This window comes from Raphanus sativus, chromosome 1 (genome assembly GCF_000801105.2).
Source record: "Raphanus sativus cultivar WK10039 chromosome 1, ASM80110v3, whole genome shotgun sequence".
Lineage (NCBI taxonomy): Eukaryota > Viridiplantae > Streptophyta > Magnoliopsida > Brassicales > Brassicaceae > Raphanus > Raphanus sativus.
In genome coordinates this window covers 18,469,467-18,495,355 of record NC_079511.1, presented here as the reverse complement: position 1 = coordinate 18,495,355, position 25,889 = coordinate 18,469,467, and the positions used below count along the sequence as shown (strand labels likewise).

The 25,889-nt window shown below is 40.6% G+C and overlaps 1 protein-coding gene and 1 pseudogene across 1 annotated transcript; one reads left to right on the top strand and one right to left on the bottom strand.

The window, feature by feature from the left end:
* Window positions 1-17,036: 17,036 nt before the first annotated feature.
* LOC130497423 (uncharacterized) lies at window positions 17,037-21,901 on the top strand. The gene is given in 8 exon segments (XM_056990201.1): window positions 17,037-17,377; window positions 17,602-18,392; window positions 18,463-18,697; window positions 18,773-18,965; window positions 19,062-19,656; window positions 19,659-21,106; window positions 21,167-21,348; window positions 21,484-21,901. Coding segments are annotated over 8 exon segments (4,203 nt in total).
* Window positions 17,468-17,568, bottom strand: LOC130497961 (small nucleolar RNA R71; annotated as a pseudogene).
* Window positions 21,902-25,889: the final 3,988 nt, after the last annotated feature.

Below are 25,889 nucleotides of genomic sequence, written 5' to 3'. Positions count from 1 at the left end.
GGATTTGGTGTTTAGATTTAGGAATTGGAGTACAAGATTTAGTTTATAGTTTAGGGGCTGGAGTATAGTTTTTAGGTTTAAACTTAAGATTTGAGATTAAATTTTAAGAGTAAGTTTCAGATTTGAGGTTAGAGTATGCTTACATTATATATTTTTTTGTTAGAGTTTAGGGTACATAGTTTGAAGTATGGTTTAATATGAGAGTTTAAGGTTTAAGATTAGAAATTAAATTCTAAGAATATTAGAACTGAATTTACGCTTAAGATTGAGGCTGTAGTATGAAAAAAATTAAAGTTTCAGAGTTTGTGTTTAGAGTTTAGGAGTTTAAAATAGCTACAAAAATCGTGGAAAATCGTAGCACTGCGTGACTATTTATAAAATAATCACAGTTAATTATGTGACTAAAACGTGACAAAAAGATATTTTAAAAATCAGCCAAGAAAATATTTGTGAGTAAACCTTAGTAAGGAAAATATGTTTTTATGTAAATTAGCTACATTTTAGCCATGTTTTATTTTTGGCATCCTTAGCACAAAATATTCGTAACAAAATCGTAACTAAATTACTATTATGAAAATAAATGTGACTGAACTTTGTCTTTTTCGCCATATTTTATTTCGTAGCAACTTCATAGCTTTTTGCTACGATTTACACACATATATCCATGTATTTTGGTCGTGTGGGGTTTCTCTCTCTAGAGCTCTGGACTCTTTCTTTTGAGCTTTGTTTATTCCGCCCTCTGTTCTTTTTCCCGATCTATCTTTTTCAATCAAAATCTTCCGCTTTTAGATCTTAGTCTTATTTTCTCCTCTTTTTTTTAGCAACTCCTTATTTTCTCCTCTTAAAGATGTCATCTGAAATGGATAACGCCATGCTTGCTCTTTCTTTACAAGAAGAGGAAGATGTTCCTTTTGATATGCTGGATCTCCCTCAGTACTACTCTTGTGAAAGAAATGCGAATAGTCTTATTGGTCGCCTCCTCAATCCTCAGCATCAAAAGATGGAAAGTCTGATCCTAGACATGCCAAGGAAGTGGCAGAAGCAAAACAGAGTTAGAGGTGTCTCTCTTACTAATGAAAGATTCCAATTCATCTTTAATTATGCATATGATTTAGAAGAAGTTCTGGAAAAGGGCATGTAGACCTATAATGAATGGGGGCTTGCGATTGATAGATGGGTTGAAAATCCTCCGCCAGATTACCTTCAGCATGTTCCGATCTGGGTCCAAATCAAGAATATATTGGTGAATCATTACACAGAAATCGCGATTACGGCAATCGGCGAGCTCATCGGACATGTTGATACAGTAGTGTTTGATCCGACGAAATCTCAGAGACGTGACTTCGTTCGGGTAAAAATCATTCTCAATGTCTCAAAACCCCTTAGTAAGTTTCACACTCTTCGTGGTGGCTACCAACACACTGTCTACTTTCACTATGAGAAAGTTAAGAAAATATGCTTTCTCTGTCAAAGATTGACGCATGCAAGTGATCGATGCCCCTTTCGTGTCAGAAACCATATGAATGTCGATCCTCAGTCTACTTCCAGCTCCACCTCTGCAAGACCTAGAGGACAAGGTGCTCTCTCTGAAACATACCCATTGTTTGGTGTTTTAAATGATGATTAAGTCGGGATTCATCCTATCTCTGGAAAATCTCGTATTGCCCCAGAAGTGTTGCCGGAAATGAGGAATTATTTGCTTTCTACTAATGGTGAAGATAGAAGTACTAAAGAGCAAATAATCATCTCATTAGTTAAGGAAGCAGAGAATGATCCAGTCTCTCAAAATGCTATCCTTCAGCTAATTCCTCCTCCGATCATTACCAACGATCTGAACAAGGGTAAAGGAATCATCTTTGGATATTATACAGATTCCTCGTCACAACCTACATCTCATGGAGACCGGGGTCCTAAACTCATGTCTGCGGCAATCTCTGCTGGTTGTTCTTCAAATGTTCAGTCGCAAGAACATGGTAGGCCTCAGTCTCTAACCTCATTGACTCCTTATAACATTAAAAGTTCACGGTTTCTTAGTCCAACTTATTTGTGATTGAAACTACCAGAACTTCTAATGTGCGAGGTATGGCGAGGAAACGACCAGGAAAATACAAGAGAAATGCACAAGATCAAGCCAAGAATAAAACTATTGCTACTGGTGAAGGATCTCAGAGCTCTAAAGACAAGGACAAGTTGCCTCTCAAAAGGAAAACAGAAGATGAAGCGGTGGATGCTCCCAAGCCTACAAAGCTGAAAGCGTCAGAGATGGTCCCAAAGGAGGGACCGTCCAAAGCGTAATGAGTCTTCTTAGTTGGAACTGCCAGGGAGTGGGGCGGCCTCAGGACCTGCCAGTTCAACGTCTCATGGAATTACGACGTATGTACTTCCCTGAGATTTTATTTTATATGGAAACTATGAACGGTAGAAACACTATGGAAGATCTTAAAGTTTGGCTTGGGTATGATCATGTCTTCACTGTTAACCCTGTAAATACGTGGGGGGGGGGGGGGGGTGGTTAGCTTTATTTTGGAAAAGCAATGTAGATGTGGAATTCTTGTATTATGATAAGAATCTTTTGGATGTTAATATCAAGATGGGTGATAAGCAGTATTTTCTCTCGTGTGTTTATGGTAATCCTAATATTAAATATAGACATTTGGTGTAGGAAAGATTGATGCGCCAGGGTGTAAATAGAATGAGTTGCTGGTGCATGGTTGGTTAGCTTTATTTTGGAAAAGCAGTGTAGATGTGGAACTCTTGTATTATGATAAGAACCTTTTGGATGTTAATATCAAGATGGATGAAAAGAAGTATTTTCTCTTGTGTGTTTATGGTAATCCTAATATTAAATATAGACATTTTGTGTGGGAAAGATTGATGCGCCTGGGTGTAAATAGAAGGAGTTAATGGTGCATGGTTGGTGACTTTAGTGAGATTCTTAACAACTCGGAAAAAATTGGTGGTCCAAGTAGAAGTGAAGCATCCTTTCAACCCTTCTCGGATATGCTTCATGATTGTGGTATGACTGAACTATCTAGTACATGGAACAATTTTACTTGGGGAAGAAGAAGGAAGAAGTTACGGTTTCAAAGTAAACTTGATAGAGCCTTTGGTAACTCGGATTGGTTTAAGAATTTTCCTGCTTCTAATCAACCTTTTCTAGCCAAAAAGGGATCTGATCACAGGCCTGTTCTGATCAAGCTCACAGCTTCATAAGACTCTTATCGAGGATACTTTAGATTTGACAGAAGAATGCTTCATAAGCCTCTAGTTAAAGAAGCCATTCATATTGCTTGGAATCAAAATCTTAAGAATCAGTATGATTCTGTTTCGTTAAGGTTGCGGCATTGTAGAAAGGCTCTAAGCAAATGGAAAAGGATAACCAAGCTAATCAAAGGAAAGGATTGTCAAGCTTTAAAATGATCTAGAAGTGGAGCAATCGTCAAGTGATCTCTTGAAAACTTATCAAGATGAAGAAAATTTACGGAAACAGAAAAGCAAGGACGATTGGATTATCCATGGTGATTGTAACACAAAAATCTTTCATGCTGCTGTCAAAGCTTCGAGATCAAGAAATGAGGTGGTGAAACTTATTGATCCTAATGGTGTTGCTCATCGTTCTGAAGCTTCGAATGCACAAGTGGCGCTTAACTATTTTCAGGAACTCTTCAGTTCTTCCAACACTGAAGATTATTCTGAAATTCTGAGAGGTTTCCCATCCAGAGTAACGGAGAGAATGAATATTGGTCTTATCAAAAACATTACACCTGAAGAAGTGAAGAATGATGTGTTTTTCATTAAAGGAGAAAGTGCACCAGGAGTAGATGTAATGACTGGTTTTTTCTTTCAACATTATTGGGACACAGTAGGAGATTAACTTACCAAGGAAGTAATCAACTCCTTTGACTCTGGAATCATGCCAGAAGAATGGAACTACACTCAAATCTGCTTAATTCCTCAGAAGCCAAATTCTACACTGATGTCAGACTTGAGGCCAGTCAGTTTGTGTACTGTAATGTACAAGACCATTTCTAAAATCTTGGCTTCCCGACTTCAGAATCTACTTCCGGATATCGTCTCAACAAATCAGTCTGCCTTTGTCTCCAATAGCCTCATATCAGATAATATAATCTTAGCTCATGAAGCTGTTCACAGTCTCAACACTAAGGAGGAAATATTTGAGAATTTTATGATTGCAAAAACTGATATGTCGAAGGCTTTTGATAGGGTTGAGTGGAAATATCTTTAGATGCTTCTCTAATCCATAGGATATCAAAAAGTTTGGGTAAAGTGGATCATGGCGTGTGTTTCGTCTGTGCAATCTTCAGTTCTCATCAACGGACAATCCCATGGATATATCTCTCCGGAACGAGGAATCAGGCAAGATGATCCCTTATCATCATTTCTCTTTGTCCTCTGTGCTGAAGGTCTCTCATTTCTCTTGAACCAGAAAGCTGCAAGCGGTTTGATCAATGGTATTCAGTTCTCTCCAGAAGGACCAGCAGTTCACCATCTGTTTTTTTGCGGACGACAGTCTCTTTTCTCTTCAAAGCTGATATATCACAATTCCAAGAGGTTCTACAGAAATATGGTGATGCTACTGGACAATTAATTAATCTCAACAAATCTTCTCTAACGTTTGGAAAGAAGGTTAATCAAGACTTGAAGAATCAAATCCAAAACATGCTCGGGATGTTTGCTGAAGGAGGGGCAGGTACCTATCTTGGTCTCCCAAAATGTTTTAGTGGATCAAAAGTTGAGATGCTTGCCTATATTCAAGAAAAAATGAAAGGGAGAATGTCTGGATGGTACACAAGACTCTTTTCTCAAGCTTGCAAGGAGATCATCTTAAAATCAGTGGCTATGGCAATGCCGATCTATGCCATGAGTTGTTTTAAGCTCCCTAAGACAACTTGTAATGACCTAACATCAGCTATGGTGGCGTTTTGGTGGAGATCTTCTGAGGATAAAGGGAAAATTCATTGGTTGAGTTGGGACAAGCTCTGTGTGCCTAAACATCTTGGAGGAATGGGGTTGAAAGATCTTGAAACATTTAATCAAGCTTTAGCTAAGCAAGCGTGGAGGATTCTTCATGATCAATAATCTCTGTTTGGAAACTTTTTAAAGAGAAGATACTTTCCCAATGGTGATTTCCTCTCGGCCAAATTAGGTAAAAGGCCCTCGTTTGCTTGGCGTAATATTATTCATGGTATGAATCTTTTAATCAAGGGCTTACTACATATGATTGGAAATGGTGAATCAACCCATGTTTGGTCTACCCCTTGCCTTGCTGATGGTGTTAGAATGCGCATTCCGCTAATAAAAACGTCTTGATTGATTTAAATCTTAGAGTAAAAGATCTTTTGATACCAAATTCTCATTTATGGGATATGGACAAGCTTAAGGATCTCTTTTACCCTCAAGATATTGCAATCATCATCAAGATCAAACTAGTCATATCTTCAGAAGATTTTTTCTGCTGGAATCACACAAGAACTGGAGCATATTCAGTCAGATCATGATACTGGTTTGTGGAAAAATTAGCAAACAAATAAGCTTTTGCAGTAGGATCTATACTTCCATCGCTCAATGGAATCAAAGACTTCATTTGGACACTGGATACAGTACCAAAAATCAAAATCTTCCTATGGAAAGCGGTTAGTGGATCTCTAACGGTGATTGACAATCTTATGGCAAGAGGAATGAAAGTAGACTCTAGATGCCAAGTATGCAGTTTGGAAGGAGAATCTATAAACCACGTGCTTTTCACTTGCACCCTGGCTAGACAATATTGGGCTATCAGTAATTTCTCGCATCTAATCTCAGGTTTTTCTCCTTCCTCAGTCTACTCGAATATATTCTATGTGCTGAAATCAAGAGAGAACCTCTCTATTCCCTCGAATATTAGTAGAGCTGGCCCCTGGATCATTTGAAGCATTTGGAAAAACAGAAATTCTCATCTCTTTGAAGGTGATATCTTGCTTATTTGCATTGTTTTAACCATTCATTAGTGTGCATTTTGATCATCTGAGGCATCATCTAGGCATATCTAGGATGCATTTCATTGCACATGTCTTTATCAGGTGTTGGAGATGCAACATGGTGATCATGGAAGATTTGAGAGGTGTTTTGGAGGCAAGAGTGATGGTCCAGCTCGTGTGCCTATTTCTCTAAGTGTTGCAGCGGCCTTTTGCATCCACAGCGGCCTTGAGTCACGTTGTCATTATGCCGCTGCGAAACCAAGTTTTGGACAATAAATTGCGTACTCTCAATCGGTCTCCCGCAGCGGTTCCTGAAGCCGCCACGTTACAATCATGGAGAAAACGAGGCTAAGTGTCCCAGCGGCTTTTGGGCACAGCGACCTTGAGGCCATGAGTCAGGATGCCGCTCCACAGCGAGACCCAGCGGCCTTGTTACCCACAGCGGCATAGTGGCATGTCATTAAGCCGCTGTGCACCGTGTTTTATGTTGAATTACTATTTTGCCCTCTACGATTTACACACTCTAAACCTATGTTTAAGTTATCATTTTGTAGCCACCATGCAGATTATCTTTGGTTACTTGGTAAACATCATTCCATTGAAAGTTCTTGATCTCTTTTGATCATTGATTCGATTGTTCTTGTTGTTTATCTTATTGATTTCTTATTTTGTTGATGATCAATCTGAAACCTCAAATAGGTTTAAGAATGATCATGAACCTTAGTGAGTAATCCTCCATAGGATTCATGGGTTAGGAAGGTTTAGGTTGATTAAGTTAGTTCTAGGATGTTTTAGTAAAAATCAAACCTTATTCCTTACCTAGGAGAGTATTCATAATGCATCTATTGAGTTGGCGTCTCAAAAGTTGATCTTTAGACATCTCCCACCCACAAGGTGTTCGATGATATGTCTGAGTCAACTCTCCTAAGCTCTTAACACACTTTACCAAAGACATTTGTTGTTAAGGGTGTTAAGATAGCCAATAGACTTGTTGTTAATGATTGCTTTTATATTATTCAGCCAAAGACATTTGATGTCTGAAATATGTTAGCAAATGAGCATTCATCTAGACATAGAGTTTGTTTAGGATTGCGTCTAAGCTTAAGGTTGTTTAGTTTGATTGACTGTTGCCATCCTTAGTTCGAAACTTGATCACCCAAGGTCTAAATTCCTATACCCATGAGTTTTTCTTTCTCATAAAAGAAAGTTCTTTGATTTACTATTTTATTGTTTAGTTATTGCACTCTTAGTTCTAGAAATCATCAAATCATCGATTGCACTTAGATTAAGGAAGTACTTGCATTCTTGGTGCTTTGAATCCCTTGGAATTGGTTCGACATTTCACTCATATTACAACATTTGTTTTAAGAGCCTTGAAACTCTTAGCATCAAATTGGCGCCGTTGCCAAATTCCGAGTAGATTTAAACATTGAGATTTAGTCACTTGCTTCAGGTGTATGAACTTGAGGAGCAAAAGGCACATCAAACCTAGTTCCAATTGTACCTGACATCAGAGCACTTGAAAGGGGTATATTTATAGTGCTCAAATTACCCAGTAGAGCTTACTCTCTCAAATAAGAGGTACAGCTGTAGTACTTAGGGATCGAATCACGAGGAGCTAGGGAACCAATTAAATAAAATCTACTAATCAATCCTAGGCAAGGTTGGTTTATATGATAGAAATGAAAATAACAAATCCTAAAATGAGCAAGGTAGTTGCTCTAACTAACAATATGAAGGGTTGTTTAAATGGGATAAAGAGTGCTAGACATAGGGTTTCTATTCAGGAATGGAGATTATAATCTCTATAAATGCTTTAATAAGTTGCTTGCATGATACTATAGATCTCAGCCGCTTAACATATGTGAATGAATCACTGGTTAAAATATCTGGATCTCTGGCCACACCTTTCGCATGATGACACAGAAAAAGAGTCGGTCGATATCCTTTTGAGATATCAAGCGATACACCTTTCGCGGCGCCGATCGATTTACCAGTAGGGTATCGATCGACGGCTTCTAGATCTGCATAGGCGCGAACCGAATATGACCGCGAGGTCTCAAGGAGGAACTGTCGTTCTTCTCAACGGGAAACAGGCATCGCTCAAATGGATAATTCAAGATAATCTAAGATCCTAGTGTTCTATGTTCTAGCTACTCTAAAACAAGCATAGGGTGCAACCCATTTGATGAGTATCACAACTTAGCAATTATAGCTTGGGGCTAATCCCACAAACCTATTTAAACCCTAGATCTAACAAGTAGACTACTTAGACATAGCTAAACAATTCATAACAATAGATAGATGAAAGAATTGCATAGATAGAATAAAGTAGAAATACAAAAGGAGATGAGAAATCTCTCCAATCTCTCTCAAACAAATAAAACTCTAGTCTCTCTCTCACACTCTCTGCTTTGGTTGTGAAAAGCTTCAAGCTTCAAAGGGTTTCAAAACTTGCTGTTAAAAAGACTTTGCAGGAGTATTTAAGCATTTCCATTAGGTTAAAAACTCGTCAGGGGCAATCTCGTAATTTGGTGAAGTCTTGGTGAAGTAGTCGGCTAAACCATTTCGTCCTCGATATCGATCGACAACACTGAATGTGTATCGATCGATTATAATCTTCTAGTATGCGGATCTTCTCAGCTACATCGATCGACAACTCAGGATGAGTATCGATCGATTGTAATCGCAATGTTGACTTCCGACTTAGTCTTGAATGGTCAACTCGGGTGTATCATCTCTTGTACTCCAAAATGCTCCAAAAACATCACTTTCTCACGAAATGCTCCTGAACCTGAAAACATACCTAACATGCTAGAAAACAGATTAAATATATAATAAAATACTAGTATACCATGGTTAAAAACGGGTAAAATCCATTGTATATCAACTCCCCCAGACTTACTCCTTTGCTTGTCCTCAAGCAAAAACAGTAGTCTTTGGAAAAGGTTTGGAAATAGCAGGAACTCAAGGATTCAATATATTGAAGTCATCACTATATGGTTTGCAATTCATGTCTAAAATCCTAATCACAGAAGTTCATCATGCCTTATCCTAGCTTAGCAACTAAACTCATCTATTCAACAACTTAGCAATTCTCATATGACATTTCCCTCTACTAACCTCATTTCTTAACATAAAATAAAGTGCAGGCTTTACCTTGGGATTATCGATCAAAGAACACATGGATTCAACTCAAACAAGTATCTGAACACACAGGTAGTCTTCTCTGATTCCTTTCTCCCCTCTTCTCTCTTCACTGAATCTCTTATTAGTTTCAATTTCAACAGGTTTCGATGCCACATAGGTCATCTAGTCCATCTCATTGACATTTGCATTGTAACTCATACATTTTTGACAAAGTGTAGCGAATATTGGGGTCGCAGGAATCACTCCTACCCTTCGTTTCCACAATCTGTGATCATTCTTGAGATTTAGAATACTGGGGTTGCAAGAGACACTCCTACCCCTCTGCTTCTCAAGAAATCATTTCAATCTTTGATAACATAAATTTAGATCTCGAGATGCCGAAGAGAGCGAAGGAAGGGAACCAGAAACACACAGACTTTTTACCTTCCAGACTTGTAAGAGGATTCCGATCGAGTGATATCCAAGCCCCAAGACAATCAAATAAGTCAGTATTAGTGTTGGAGGTCAGCTTTGGTTCCTTCAAACAATCTTAGCTAGTGAATATAGATAGCAAGTTGATCCACTGTAGCATCTTTAGTACTAACTGCAATTAGTAATCTAGAATGGTGCTAAAGAGTGGTCAGACAATCAAATAATAATCCATATCAATGTTCCTATTTAATACTTTATGCGAAAAATAATTTTGAAAAACATTTTAATAAAAACCAAAATAAAAAACACATATTAGTAAACTCCCCCCCCCCAGACTTAAATTACACTGTCCCAGTGTAACATCCGGTGGTGAGGTAAATAAATAAAACAAGTTAGAATGAATAAACCTGATCGACAAGATGTCGATCGATTCGTAGTGGTATACGTCGATCGTTAGTAATGGTCATGTGGTGTCGAGCGATATAAATGGTGAATGTCGGTCGATGGAATTATCATTCTACTTGGATCTAAGAAAAACTGCAAAATAAAGTCGAAAAATAAAATCAAAAAGAAAAATAAAATAAAATAAAGAAAAAGAAAACCTAATAGTGGGTTGCCTCCCACTCAGCGCTTGGTTATAGTCATTTAGCTTGACTGTGGTAGGTGAGTGACTCATGGGGTGCAAAAACTGTTGATTGCCGGACAGTAATCATCAATCTTGTGTCTCCTACTGTTGAACTATGTGGCGACGAAGCTTCTTGTGGCATCGTCTGCTCGTAGTTGCTTCTTATCTATCTGGAGGACTGTATCTTGAAGTTTCCTCACAGAATTCTCGATGTATTCGATTTTGTCAACTTCCTTGTCAATGGTCTGGTAGGTGTGTACGGACAATAACTTTAGTTCACTCTGTAATGCATCGATCCTGTCCATAATAAACTGATCTCGGTCTGCTAAAGACTCAGTGTCGATCGATGCTACGAGATGCGCGTCGGTCACTTCGCTGACGGGTCTGTCGGTCGACTCAGAATCCCTTGTGTCGATCGATTGTGAACATTGTCCTTGGTACTGCAGAGCACGTATATTGCCCTTCATGTGGCGAGTAGTTCTGCAGAGGCTCTTAACCCTCTCGTTAACAGTGTAGTCAATAGTATCACAGGTCCCGTTGAGTCTTCTTTCCATAGCATCCATAGCCTCATACAGCTCAAGTTTAAGTTCATCAACTGCTGCTGGAGTGCATACTCTCTTGGCTGGTGGTGGTTCGGTGTCGATCGATGTTGGTCGAGGCCTGTCGATCGATGCTTCGTAGCTGTCACGGAGATCAATATAAGCTTGAACAATGCTCATGTCTCTTTCTAACTTGTCCAGCTGCCGTGACATTGTGTGTTGGCATCGCAGGATAGGGGAACTAAAGAGTTCATGTTTTCTTTCATACGCTTTCATCCTATCTTTCAGTTCTGCGAACCTTTTGTCGATCGATGATGAAGTATATGTGTCGATCGATGAAAAAGTGGCAAGCTTAGCTTTGTCATTCAGGCGAATTGTGTCCAACTCTCTCTGTAGTAGATCGATCCTCTTGCTTAACCATTCGACATTGTTGTTGAGAGGGCTGTAGACGTCTCCAATCCGTGTATATATGTAAGCAACCTCCCATTCATCTTTCTTAGGTGATGAACATTCCGGTCGGTCCATGGATGTAGTCTTGCCGATGTCGATCGATGGTACAGGTACTCTGTCGGTCGATACAGGTGGCGTAGCCTCTTTCTCAAGCGTGGTTAATATGTTTCCAAGCTCCACTCTTATCTCAGCCATATCATTCTGTAAGTCTTTGTAACTGACATCCAAAGGCTGGAAAGTGTCTTCCACCAATGTGCGCATGTTTGCCTCAAGGTGCGCCTGAGCTCTCCACACATCAGTCACCATATCATCCACCTCCTCTGTACTGTAGGGCACTGGTGGTGTGTATGCGTGGGAAGGGCGTGTGTGTATTGGAAGTTGTAAGCAGCCTTTGTGAAAAAGGGATGCTCTATCCAAAAGTCTCTTTACTTGTTCCTTGGTAACATGGATGATCTCACCATCAACTCCTCTAGCATAGCCAAACTCATCTCTGTAGACACCATATTCATCCTTAGCTTCCAACTTGAATCTCCTGGATCCATCGGTAGTGAAGGCACGTCGTCCAAACTCCAGTCGTCTGTCGGGCGATCGGACTCTCGGTTTGTCGATCGAACCTGGATATCGGCCGTCGATCGACGGTGTTGAAACGATGTCGATCGATTGTGAATGTCGAGGTGGACCGAAGTGTTGAGGAACTTGATCCTCCCTTGTGTTGGTGTTTGGTTGTCCTGGACGTGTTGTAGGATGTTTGGATGGCTACGTTGCTGTGTGAACAGGTTTTCTGGTCCATTGGCAACTTGGAGGATGTCTGCTATGTCCTCTCTGGTTATGTGCAGAACTCTTCCATCCATAGCTCTTGCATAGCCATCTGTGTCCCTGAAAATTCCAAATTCATCAGGTGTTAGTGAAACATTCCTGATGTCATAAGGTTCATGAGATCTCGGTTGAGCTCTGTTGAAGGTGTCGATCGATGGGTGTGTGGTGGTGGCGGTCGATGGTGCACGTCTAGCTGCACGGTTGGATCGATTGAACATGTTGTTGCAGTCTTCCATTGATGAAACTCTGAATGCTGGAAGCTGCTGGGTAGAAGGTGAAAAGTTTTGAATTTTCGTGGCTTGAGTTGTCAACCTTTTATACCCATGTGTTGCCCTAATCGGTGAAATTCCGATTTTGTCCTTTAAGTCGTCCGGGTTAATATCGATCGATATTATACTGGCAATGTCGATCGATGGACGATGTCGTTTTGCTGGATGAAGTAGATAATCGATCGATGATGGACGTTTGTTGTCGATCGATTGTGGTGCAAATCTGTCATTCTCCAAGTAGATTTCCCAAGCTCTCTCTTCCCAATAGTCTTCATCATATTCTTCACTGTGGTCTCCACTGTGGAAAGAGGTGGCTGTGTCTACTTCAAAACTCTCATGAAATCCGCTATCTGCCCAACTCCTTATTGAGTAATCATCTTCCTTTCGGTTGGGTGGGATGGCGAAATTCGGGTAGCAATGATCTGGTAGATCGAGTTTATCATCCGGTGGGTCTCTGTCGATCGATAATCCATAGTTGTTGTCGATCTCCTCTGACTTGAATGTGTCGATCGATGACGTCAAAGTACTGTCGATCGATCCCGAGTACTCTGTCTCGTACTCAACTTCACAATGACAAACTGCGATGATACCAGTATCATCTTCCTGTACCACTAATTTGGCTGGTGGTTTGTCAAGCTTGACAGGGTCGTAGTGGATATCTGGATCTATCATAGTCAAGCACATCCTGTTGGTCTTCATGTCACATATGGCTCCTACTGTAGCCATAAATGCTCTTCCAAGTAAGAGGGAAGAGTTCCAATTTAGCTTGATGTCTAGGACATGAAAATCCACAGGGACGATAGCATCACCAATGTGTACCTCTAGGTCTTTGATGAAGCCTCCAGAGTTTCTCTGAGAGTAATCCACGAAAGTAAAGATCTGTGGTGAGGGCTCTACTTGCAGGCCCAGATGGTCTGCCATGACCTTTGGTAAGATGCTGACTGATGAACCAGTGTCACATAGTGCGTGAGGAAATTCAATACCTTGTACCACACAGGGTATTGCAAACTTCCCAGGATCACTCTTCTTTAGCAAAGTAATCCTTTTCCTCATCTCTTCTCTGACGTTGTCAAACCTTCTCCTAATGTCAGTTTCAGTCTCCCTTGTTTCTCTGAAGAACATCCACAATCTCTTTGTGAAATAAACCTCCTCAAAAGGTTTCTCTGGTGGGATTCCGATAACTCTCTTAGTGAAACCATCAATCTCCTTTTCATTAGCTTCCCTCTTAAGGTTCTTAGGAATCTTCTCCTTCCGACTCCTTAACCTTCTTCCTTCAGTTCCCTCTGATGTAGGTGTAGTGTCTGAAGGGTTACTAGTTATTTCGGTAGGGATAGCTTGTGGTTTCGGTGTGGGTCTGAGTGCATTGATTCGGTTGCTGTCTATCGATGGTAGTTGCACTCGGTATATGAGAGGTGCGTGTCGATCGATAGGTGGAGAATAGGATCGATCGATACGTTCTCTTCATTGTGTCGATCGCGAGTGGCTCGTCTCGTCGGTCGATATCTTCGTAGGTGTGGGTGGGTGGGTATGGATGAGAAGCCGCGAACTCAGCATGTGTCAAAATCCTAACCGCGTTGCAGTCTGCAAGCGTGTCCGGAAAAGACATCGTCGATGTCGATCGATGTGGACTAGTTGGTGTCGATCGACACCATTGCGATCCACCGAGACTTAGCGAACTTTCCACTTCAAAGTCTCCTTCTTGTAGCTTCTCCTGTTTCACCACTTGCCAGAAATCATCATCTATGATAGCATTGACGTGGTGTTTCCTATTTCCTTCCCCTACTTCCTTAGAAGTTCCAATCCTCCTGATAGAGTCTTCAGTCTGGACAATCTGTGTCTCAAGTTTCTTAACTTGAGTGCAGATGGTATCTATCCTCGTGGTCAGATTGTTAAAGACAGAATCAATCTTCCCATTGAAGTCTACTGTAAGCTTCTGCTGACCTTCCAGAACTCTATCAATCATGGCATCAAACTTACTCTCTTGGGTGGGTGGCGGTGGGTTTTGGTAAGCTGAGTTGCCGTAGTTCCTTGTGTTGGTGAAGGGTTTCTGATACTGTGAACTCTGGTTGTAGTTACTCTTCTGACCACTGCCAAAAAGTTTCTGTTTCCACTCTGGTTTCCATATCTCTGAAATCCAGTACCTCCAATGTAGTTCACATCTTCCTCTGTATCATCCTCTCTAGCCTCTCCTTCTTCAGCTGAGCAGACTGGTTGTCCCAGAAATGCATGTAAAGCATCTATCTTGGTTCTGACTTCATTCATCTGGTCTTCACCTATGGCTGCAACCGATTTCTTCTTGTCAGAGTCAGTGTTCTTGGTGCTGCTGCTGTTGGCTAGGTTCTCAATAAGTCTCACAGCCTCTCTTGGATTCCTAGTGTTGAAGTTCCCCTCACTAGCAGTATCAAGAGCCATCTGATACCTTAAGGCGATACCTCTGTAAAAAGTGCTTAACAGCTGCACTTCATTGAATCCATGGTGTGGACAGTCTCGCTGGAAGAACTTGAATCTGATCCACGCGTCTTTAAAAGTCTCACTAGGCTTTTGCGCGAAAGTGGCTATTTTGCTCCTTAAGTCTTCAGCGCGTGCCTCATCAAAGAAATTACGCAGGAAGGCGTTTTTGATGTCGGCCCAGGATGTCAGTGATCCTGTAGGTAGCTGCTTGAGCCAGTGCGAAGCTTCTCCAATCAGTGAGTATTTGAAGAGCTTGCAGAGTAGGTAGTCCTCGGGGACTCCATCCATACGAATAGCAGCGATAAGATCCTCGAACCTCTCCAGATGGTCCATAGGATGCTCGTGTGATTGCCCAGAATAAGGTATCTGAGACACGAGAGAGTAGTACTGAGGCTTGAGCTCGAAGTTCGGCTTCTGAATCTCTGGAAGTCGAATAGCTGATCTGTTGGTGTAGTACTCGTCTGGACGGTTATAGTCTGCCAACGATCGTGTTTGAGCTTCTCCTGTAGCCTCAGCTTCAGTTTCAGGGATTATGTTTCCCTGTGCATCTAGCTTCTGACCTGTTGCATTACGCAGATGACCATCTTGGTCATACAGGTTTCCATTCTCGCCCTGCGTGAGAATGACAATCGCGACCATGCTTCGCGGAGTAGTGTCGATCGATATACGGTTAGAAGTATCGATCGATGTAGATCGGTGAACGGTATCGGTCGACGGTGCTGTCGGAGTGTCGGTCGACTGTTGAACGTGAGTATCAGTCGACGGTAATGCGGTTCTGTCGATCGATGCGGAGCGTAGGTCTTTGCGGATTGAGCGTTCCAAGTGTGCAGGATCCTCTGAGAATAATAGTTGATTTCCCTTGTTGCTTCTGGTACTGCTGGGCATGTACCTGAAAAGACAAGAAAAAAAATTAAATAAGAAAGGGGGTAAAAGAAAAACCTAAGATTAATAAGATTAAATCTAATGGCGATCAAAGCTCCCCGGCAACGGCGCCAAATTTGATAGTGCTCAAATTACCCAGTAGAGCTTACTCTCTCAAATAAGAGGTACAGCTGTAGTACTTAGGGATCGAATCACGAGGAGCTAGGGAACCAATTAAATAAAATCTACTAATCAATCCTAGGCAAGGTTGGTTTATATGATAGAAATGAAAATAACAAATCCTAAAATGAGCAAGGTAGTTGCTCTAACTAACAATATGAAGGGTTGTTTAAATGGGATAAAGAGTGCTAGACATAGGGTTTCTATTCAGGAATGGAGATTATAATCTCTATAAATGCTTTAATAAGTTGCTTGCATGATACTATAGATCTCAGCCGCTTAACATATGTGAATGAATCACTGGTTAAAATATCTAGATCTCTGGCCACACCTTTCGCATGATGACACAGAAAAAGAGTCGGTCGATATCCTTTTGAGATATCGAGCGATACACCTTTCGCGGCGCCGATCGATTTACCAGTAGGGTATCGATCGACGGCTTCTAGATCTGCCTAGGCGCGAACCGAATATGACCGCGAGGTCTCAAGGAGGAACTGTCGTTCTTCTCAACGGGAAACATGCATCGCTCAAATGGATAATTCAAGATAATCTAAGATCCTAGTGATCTATGTTCTAGTTAGCTACTCTAAAACAAGCATAGGGTACAATCCATTTGATGAGTATCACAACTTAGCAATTATAGCTTGGGGCTAATCCCACAAACCTATTTAAACCCTAGATCTAACAAGTAGACTACTCAGACATAGCTAAACAATTCATAACAATAGATAGATGAAAGAATTGCATAGATAGAATAAAGTAGAAATACAAAAGGAGATGAGAAATCTCTCCAATCTCTCTCAAACAAATAAAACTCTAGTCTCTCTCTCACACTCTCTGCTTTGGTTGTGAAAAGCTTCAAGCTTCAAAGGGTTTCAAAACTTGCCGTCAAAAAGACTTTGCAGGAGTATTTAAGCATTTCCATTAGGTTAAAAACTCGTCAGGGGCAATCTCGTAATTTGGTGAAGTCTTGGTGAAGTAGTCGGCTAAACCATTTCGTCCTCGATATCGATCGACAACACTGAATGTGTATCGATCGATTATAATCTTCTAGTACGCGGATCTTCTCAGCTACATCGATCGACAACTCAGGATGAGTATCGATCGATTGTAATCGCAATGTTGACTTCCGACTTAGTCTTGAATGGTCAACTCGGGTGTATCATCTCTTGTACTCCAAAATGCTCCAAAAACATCACTTTCTCACGAAATGCTCCTGAACCTGAAAACATACCTAACAGGCTAGAAAACAGATTAAATATATAATAAAATACTAGTATACCATGGTTAAAAACGGGTAAAATCCATGGTATATCATATATCCAGACAGAGAAGAGCTCAGCAGGACATCGATATGGATCCACCTGCAAACGGTCAAGGGGTTAACCCTCAGCACCCTCCGCGACCTGCTCGACCGATTGGTACCTATGACCGTCCTATCATCAATGGTCATAGGCTTGGCATCAGAGCCCTAGCTGTGGAGGCTAACAACTTTGAGGTCAAACCAGGACTCCTCAACGTGATCGAGAACAACAAGTATCATGGCTTGGCTGTAGAAGACCCATTTGATCACTTGGACAAGTGTGACAGCTACTGTGGTTTGTCAAAGACCAATGGTGTGTCTGAGGATGCCTTCAAACTCAAGCTGTTCCCTTTCTCTTTGGGAGATAAGGAACGTCAGTGGGAGAAGTCTCTATCTAGTGACTCCATCACCACCTGGGATGACTGCAAGAGAGCATTCTTGGAGAAGTTCTTCTCTACTTCAAGAACTTGGAAGGCTTCAGTGAAGCTTGGGAGAGATTCAAGGGCTACCAAGCTCAGTGTCCACACCATGGTTTCTCCAAAGAGAGCTTGCTGAGCACCTTCTACAGGGGTGCACTTCCTAAGTACAGATCCAGATTGGACACTGCAAGTAATGGGTTCTTCTTGGGGAGAACTGAAGCAGATGCAGAGGAGCTGGTTGACAACATGGTGAAGAGTGACGCAGTCTACAGTGGAGACCATGACAGAGGAGATAGAACTGATGATAAGCAGACGAGAAAAGAGTTAAAGGCTCTGCAGGATAAGATCGACATTCTGATTGCTGATAAGGCTACACAAGAGCAGCTGAACTTCGTTGGTAACCCAGCCCAAGAAGCACCCCCTGGTGCTAATGAAGTTGAAGGTTTGGAAGGTCAAGAAGAGCTATGTTTCATCAACAACAATGGTAGTTGGTACAAGAAAGAGCCCAATTTTCAGTACAACAATTACCAACAGCGATCTTACCCAAACAACCAGCAGAATGGTTACCAGCCTAGGAACAACCAGCAAGGCAACTCTCAGCCTCAGCAGAATCCTCCTCCTGGTTTTCCCAACAAAGGAAACCAATCTTCTCAGCAGCAATCTCATCCTTCTAGTTCTACTCCTCAGGCCAGCACCACATATATTCTACTGAAACAAATCTTGGAGTCTCAAACTAGAAGTGAGAAGCATGTTGGATATGAGCTGAAGAATCTCCACAACAAGATTGATGGTAGCTACAATGAGCTCAACAACAAGTTCAAGGCCTTGGAGAACCAGTTTGCTTCTCTGACTACTCACCAAAATCGCCAGCAGGGTTCTCTACCTGGAAAATCTGAGCAAAACCCCAAGGAAACAATGAAGGCTGTTACCCTTAGGAGTGGCAAGCAGTTGCCTCCTCCAACTCTCACCAAGGATGCTGAGAAACAAGGTGGGGGGGGGGGGGGGGGTAGCCATCAACATTGATGATGAGGTTGTGATTGTGGATGAGAAGATCAATGATGAGATCTTAGAGAAGATTGTGGAAGCCAAAGGCAAAGGAAAGGTGGGAGAAGAGAAGCAAACAATGAAAGATGGTCAAGCTGCTGTTCCAGCAACTGAGAATCCTTTTGTTCCCTCTCCTTATGAGCCCAAACTTCCCTTCCCTGGAAGGTTCAAGAAGAAGCTGCTAGAGAAGTACAAAGCCCTGTTTGAGAAGCAGATGAGTGAAGTTCAGATCACAATGCCCATCATTGATGCTTTCATGCTGGTTCCTCAATACAGCAAGTTCCTAAAAGATGATGTAGCTGCAAAGAAGAAAGAGATGCAGGGTATGATGATTCTCACTCATGAGTGTAATGCCATCATCCAGAGACTTGATGTTCCAAAGAAACTAGAGGACCCAGGATGCGTCACACTGCCTTGTGCTCTTGGACCTATGGTTTTTGAGAGATGTCTCTGCGATTTGGGAGCTAGTGTCAGCTTGATGCCTCTGTCAGTTGCAAAGAAGCTTGGTTTCACTCAGTACAAGAAGTGTAGACTCTCATTGGTGTTGGCTGATCGTTCCGTGAAGTACCCTGTTGGCATCTTGGAAGACCTCCCTCTTATGGTCGGAAACTGTGAAATCCCTACAGATTTTGTGGTGCTTGAGATGGGTGAAGAAGCTCAAGCTCCCTTAATCCTTGGGAGACCTTTCTTAGCTACAGCTGGAGCTATTGTGAATGTGAAAGAAGGCAAGATTGATCTCCACTTGGGTAAAAGGCACATTCTCCACTTTGACATCAAGGAGATTATGAAGAAACCAACTATGCAAGGGCAAATCTTCTACATTGAAGAGATGGATGCTCTGGCTGATGAACTCCTTGAAGAGCTATCTCTAGAAGATCCTCTACAGCATGCTTTGACGGTGGAGAAGGAGGCTGAAGTGATTGAGAATCTGGAGAGTACTGCCTATGGGATGATGCTGGATTCACACAAGGGGTTTGAGAGTAAGGATCAGTATGAAGAGCTGCCACAAGTGGTCCATCAAGTAGCTTCAGTGACTCAACAAGAGAACACCCAGCAAGATGACTGGAGCGAGCTTAAGGCACCTAAGGTGGAGCTTAAACCACTTCCCCATGGTGTAAGGTATGCATTCCTTAATGAGACTTATCCTGTCATTGTGAGTAGTGACTTACTGAAACTGAGCTTGCTGAACTTTTAAAGACACTTAAAAGATTTAGAAAAGCAATAGGTTACTCACTTGATGATATCAAAGGGATTTCACCTACTTTGTGAATGCATAGGATACATCTTGAGGATGAATCAATGACTTCTATCGAGCATCAAAGAAGGTTAAATCCTAACCTGAAGGATGTTGTAAAGAAGGAGATTCTTAAACTCTTAGATGCTGGTGTGATTTACCCTATTTCAGATTCTAAATGGGTATCTCCTGTGCATGTGGTTCCAAAGAAGGGTGGGATCACTGTGGTAAAAAATGATAAGGATGAATTAATACCCACAAGAACCATCACAGGACATAGAATGTGCATTAATTACCGAAAATTAAACTCTGCATCTAGAAAGGATCATTTTCCATTGCCATTTATTGATCAGATGCTTGAGAGACTTGCAAATCATCCATTCTATTGTTTTCTTGATGGGTATTCAGGGTTCTTCCAAATACCCATACATCCCAATGATCAAGAGAAAACGACATTCACATGCCCCTATGGTACCTTTGCTTATCGAAGGATGCCATTTGGGCTGTGCAATGCTCCAGCCACCTTTCAAAGGTGCATGATGTCAATTTTCTCTGATCTTATTGAGGATGTTGTGGAGGTGTTTATGGATGACTTCTCTGTCTACGGATCTTCGTTTTCTGCTTGTTTGTCTAATTTGTGCATGGTTAAGGAAGGGATTGTTCTTGGACACAAGATATCAGAGAAGGGGATAGAGGTAGACAAAGCAAAGATTGATGTGATGGTCAGTTTGGCTCCCCCGAAGACAGTGAAAGACATCAGGAGCTTCTTGGGGCATGCTGGTTTCTATAGAAGGTTCATTCAGGACTTCTCCAAGATCGCCAGGCCACTCCCTAGACTGCTATGTAAGGAAGAGATCTTTCTCTTTGGTAAGGAATGTCTAGAAGCTTTCAAGAAGTTGAAGAATGAGCTTGTAAATGCTCCCATTGTCCAGCCACCAGATTGGAGTCTACCCTTTGAGATCATGTGTGATGCTAGTGACTATGCTGTGGGAGCTGTCTTGGGCCAGAAGAAAAATGGCAAGAATCATGTGATCTACTATGCGAGCCAAACCATGAATGATGCTCAGATGAAGTATGCCACAACTGAGAAGGAGATGCTAGCCATTGTATTTGCATTTGAGAAGTTCAGAAGCTATTTGGTGGGGTTTAAAGTCATTGTCTACACTGATCATGCGGCTTTAAGACACCTTTTGGCCAAGAAAGATGCAAAACCCAGGCTTTTGAGATGGATCCTTTTGCTCCAAGAGTTTTATTTGGAGATTAGGGACAAGCCAGGAGTTGAAAATAGTGTAGTTGATCACTTGTCAAGGCTGAAAGTGGAATGTGGTGTCCCTATTGATGAAGGGCTTCCAGAGGAGCAGATCATGGCTATTGGAGCAGTAATGGCAGCTTGTAAGACTGGTAGAAAGCTTGAAGAGGTTAAAGCTACTGAAGAGAAAGAACCTTGGTATGCTGATTTGGTGAATTACTTAGCCACAGGAAGAGAACCTTTAAATCTTGTGGGCTATGCCAAGAAGAAGTTCTACAAGGATGTGAAGATATACTATTGGGATGAGCCTTACCTCTACATTCTCTGCAAGGACCAACTCTACAGAAGAGTGGTTGCTAATGAAGAAGTTGAAGGGATCCTTACACACTGTCATGGATCATCTTATGGAGGCCACTTTGCAACCTTCAAAACTGTTGCAAAGGTGCTACAAGCCGGGTTCTGGTGGCCACACATGTTCAAGGATACACAAGACTTTGTTTTAAGGTGTCATTCATGCCAAAGAAGAGGAAACATCACCAAGAGGAATGAGATGCCACATAATCCTATCCTTGAAGTTGAAGTGTTTGATGTGTGGGGTATTGACTTCATCGGACCGTTCCCATCATCTCATGGCAACAAATACATCCTTGTGGCTGTTGATTATGTTTCAAAGTGGGTGGAAGCCATTGCAAGTCCCAACAATGATGCTAAAGTGGTAACCAAGATGTTCAAGAGTGTCATTTTTCCTAGGTTTGGAGTCCCAAGGGTTGTGATCAGTGATGGAGGCTCTCACTTCATAAACGAACTGATTGAAGGACTTCTCAAGAAGAAGGGTGTGAAGCACAAGGTAGCAAATCCTTATCATCCTCAGACAAGTGGTCAAGTTGAGGTTTCTAATAGAGAGATCAAGTCCACTTTCTGATTGATATCACTTAAATTACCCTAAAAAGTGAATTACTCTATCAAATAAGAGGTTCAGATGTAGTACTTAGGGATCGAATCCACAAGGACTCTAGGATTACTTGAAGGTTCAATTAATTAGAAATAAAGATAGACTTAAGGTTTTATATGTTTTTAAGCAGTAAATATTAATGTGAACAAGGAAGTTGTTCAGTAACTGAAATGAAGGTTGTTTCTTAATGAGGAAAATAGCTAGATCCAGGTATTTGTCAGGTATGAATTTATGCAGTTTGAAAATGATATTAGGGCTTTGGTCTTTTAAACTAAAGCAATTGTACGACCAGTAGGGTCTCCTTTACTCGATCCCGGATCTCAACTGTCATTTGTTGATCTCGGAAAAGAGTCGATCGATACAACTTTCGTCTAATCGATCGATACACCTTTCAAACAATCGAGCGCTACAACGATGGTTGTATCGATCGATGGTAATTCTAGCAAGCTGATATCACTCAAATTAACCTAAAAGTGAATTACTCTCTCAAATAAGAGGTTCATATGCAGTACTTAGGGATCGAATCCACAAGGACTTTAGGATTACTTCAAGGTTTAACTAAATAGAATTAAAGATAAACTTAAGGTTTTATATGTTTTAAAGCAGTAAATAATAATGTGAACAAGGGAATTGTTCAGTAAATGAAGTGAAGGTTGTTTCTAAATGAGGAAGATAGCTAGATTCAGGTATTTCTCAGGTATGAATTTATGCAGTTTGAAAGCGACAATAGGGCTTTAGTCCATGAACTTAATCAATTGGTACGACCAGTAGGGTCTCCTTTACTAGATCCCGGATCTCAACTGTCGTTTGTTGATCTCGGAAAAGAGTCGATCGATACGACTTTTGTCTTAATCGATCGATACACCTTTCATACAATCGATCGCTACAACGATGGTTGTGTCGATCGATGGTAATTCTAGCAAGCATTATCGATTTGGTTGAACACGTTCTCTAATGATCTAGACCACCTTTCGCATGAGTCTAGTCAGTTAGATCACTATAGTTTATTTCAGGGTATTGAGAGTATACAGTTGGTTATCTCTTCAATCCTAAGATCTAGATTTAAGGGTGATCAATCCTAAATCTAGTATTAAGAATAACTAAGTGAAAGAACTAATTTAACAACCCTAATAAACATCACAATCTCATCACATGATTCACCCTTATGAGAAACCTAAATCTAACAATTAGGTTTACTCAGACATATTCATGAGAGACAAGATCATGATGGTTTGAATAAAACTAATATGAAACAGGGAACACAAAGAGTAGTGAGTAAGATAAAAAGGGAGTTCAAGATCTTCTCTGTTTTGCAGTCTCAGATTTATCTCTCCAACTCTAACTCTTCTTCTAAGGTAGCCAAATTGCTTCTCCTCTCCAATAGGTCTCTAGGTAAGTCTGCCTTTAAAATGATACAAAACCTAGTATATAAAGCCTAACAGGCGGCCAGAGACTAATTGTGTAAATAGCAAACTTTGTGATTCTTGAAAATCTTCTAAATCGTAATCCATCGAATGGTTAAATATCGATCGACACTCTTCCATCACTGTCGATCGATTGTAAATGACTCTAATTGCCCGACCTCGCATGATTCCTATCGGTCGATTCTTCATTCGTGAAAATACTCCAAAAATACCTTAAAAGTATTGCTTTCTTCAATTAAGTACATGTGCCTGAAAAAACTCTAAAATACTTTGAAAACTAAGTAAATATGATTGAAAACTCTTATATACCATGGTTAAAAACGGGTGAAATTCATGGTATATCACAAGCGTTATCGATTTGGTTAAAAACGTTCTCTAATGATCTAGACCACCTTTTGCATGTGTCTAGTCAGTTAGATCACTTTAGTTTATTTCAGGGTATTGAGAGTATACCCTAACAATTTTCAGGTTATCTCTTCAATCCTAAGATCTAGATCGAAGGGTGATCAATCCTAAATCTAGTATTAAGAATAACTAAAGTGAAAAGACTAATTTAACCACCCTAACAATTTTCACAATCTCATCATATGATTCACCCTTATGAGAAACCTAAATCTAACAATTATGTTTACTCAGACATATTCATGAGAGACAAAGTCATGATGGTTTGAATAAAACTTAATATGAAATAAGGAACACAAGAGTAATGAGTAAGATAAAAAGGGAGTTCAAGATCTTCTCTGTTTTGCAGTCTCAGATCTATCTCTCCAACTCTAACTCTTCTCCTAAGGTAGCCAAATTGCTTCTCTTCTCCACTAGGTCTCTAGGCAAGTCTGCCTCTAAAATGATACAAAACCTTAGTATATAAAGCCTAACAGGCGGCCATGGACTAATTGTGTAAATAGCACACTTTGTGATGAATCTTCTAAATCGTAATCCATCGAATGGCTTAATGTCAATCGACACTCTTCGATATCTGTCGATCGATTGTAATTGACTCTAATCGTCCGATCTCACATGATTCTTATCGGTCGATCTTCATTCGTGAGAATACTCCAAAAATGCCTTAAAAGTATTGATTTCTTCAATTAAGTACCTGTGCCTGAAAATACTCTAAAATACTTTGAAAACGTAGTAAATATGATTGAAAACTCTCATATACCATGGCTAAAAACGGGTGAAATTCATGGTATATCAACTCCCTCAGACTTACTCTTTTGCTTGTCCTCAAGCAAAAGAAACGGTGGTCTCTCCGAAGGAGGTTTGAAAACAACATGACTCTATTTTTGAAAACTTAAAAATCCTCACTTCTTCGTCATAAGAATCCAAACGGTCTCAACTACAAATGCACGTTTATACCTTATCCTAGCTTAACAACCAAATTCATCTATCCAACAACTTAGCAGATCTTGTCTAAAATTTCCCTTTACTAACCTCATTTCTTTACATAAGATAAAAGTGCATGCTTTACCTTGGGAGTATCTATCAAAAGACACATGAATTCAACTCAAACACGTTTTCTGAGCAGGTAGTCTTTTCTGATCCTTTTCTCCCCTCTTCTCTGTATCTCTTATTAGTTTCAATTTCAATAGATCTTGATGCCACAAAGGTCATCTAATCTATCTTATTGACATTTAAATTGTAACTCATACATTTTTGACAAAGTGTAGCAAATAATTGGGTCTTTGGTAATTTACCTATCCCTCGTTTCCACAATGTGTGATCATTCTTGAGATTTAGAATACTGGGGTCGCAGGAGACACTCCTACCCCTCTGCCTCTCAAGAAATCATATCAATTTTTTCTTTATAAACTTAGATCTTGAGATGCCGAAGAGAGAAGGAAGGAAACCAGAATTGCACAGACTTTTACCTTTTCAGTCCTGTAGGAGGATTCCGATCCGATGTATACCAAGCCCCAAGACAAGCTAAGATAGCCAATATTAGGTTGAAGGTTAGCTTCAGTTCCTTTAAACAATCTGGGCAAGTGTGGCTAACTGACAGGTTGATCCACTTTGGTATCTCTAGTGCAATCTGTGGTTAATAGGTCTAGAGTAGTGCCAAAGAGTGGTTTAGAAAATCATTAATAAAAATTTATATTTCCTTTTTGACTCGAAAAACAATTTTATTTTTGAAAAATAGATGATAAAAGAGAAATGTTAGTAACACCCTCCCCCAGACTTAAATTACACCGTCCCGGTGTAATAATAAGTAGGAGAAGTATAAATAAAAAATGTTAGAAGTGTAGATATTGAAGCAAAGTGTCGTACCTTTCTGTCTTTCCCGTCGATCGATGTACCATAGACGGTATCGATCGACAGTATCAGACAGAATGTGTGATAATGTGTTAGCATGGAACTCACTCACTCGTCTAGCTTGGCTCTCAAGTTAGCTCTGTTGTCAGTCCAAACACAAAGAAAATTAAACATACGAAATAGTGTAAAAGCATAAAACATAGATAAGTTTAAAACATAAATCCTGCAAATCCGAAACATAAACATAAAAATAAAAAGTCTGAAAGATAAAGAGAAGAGAT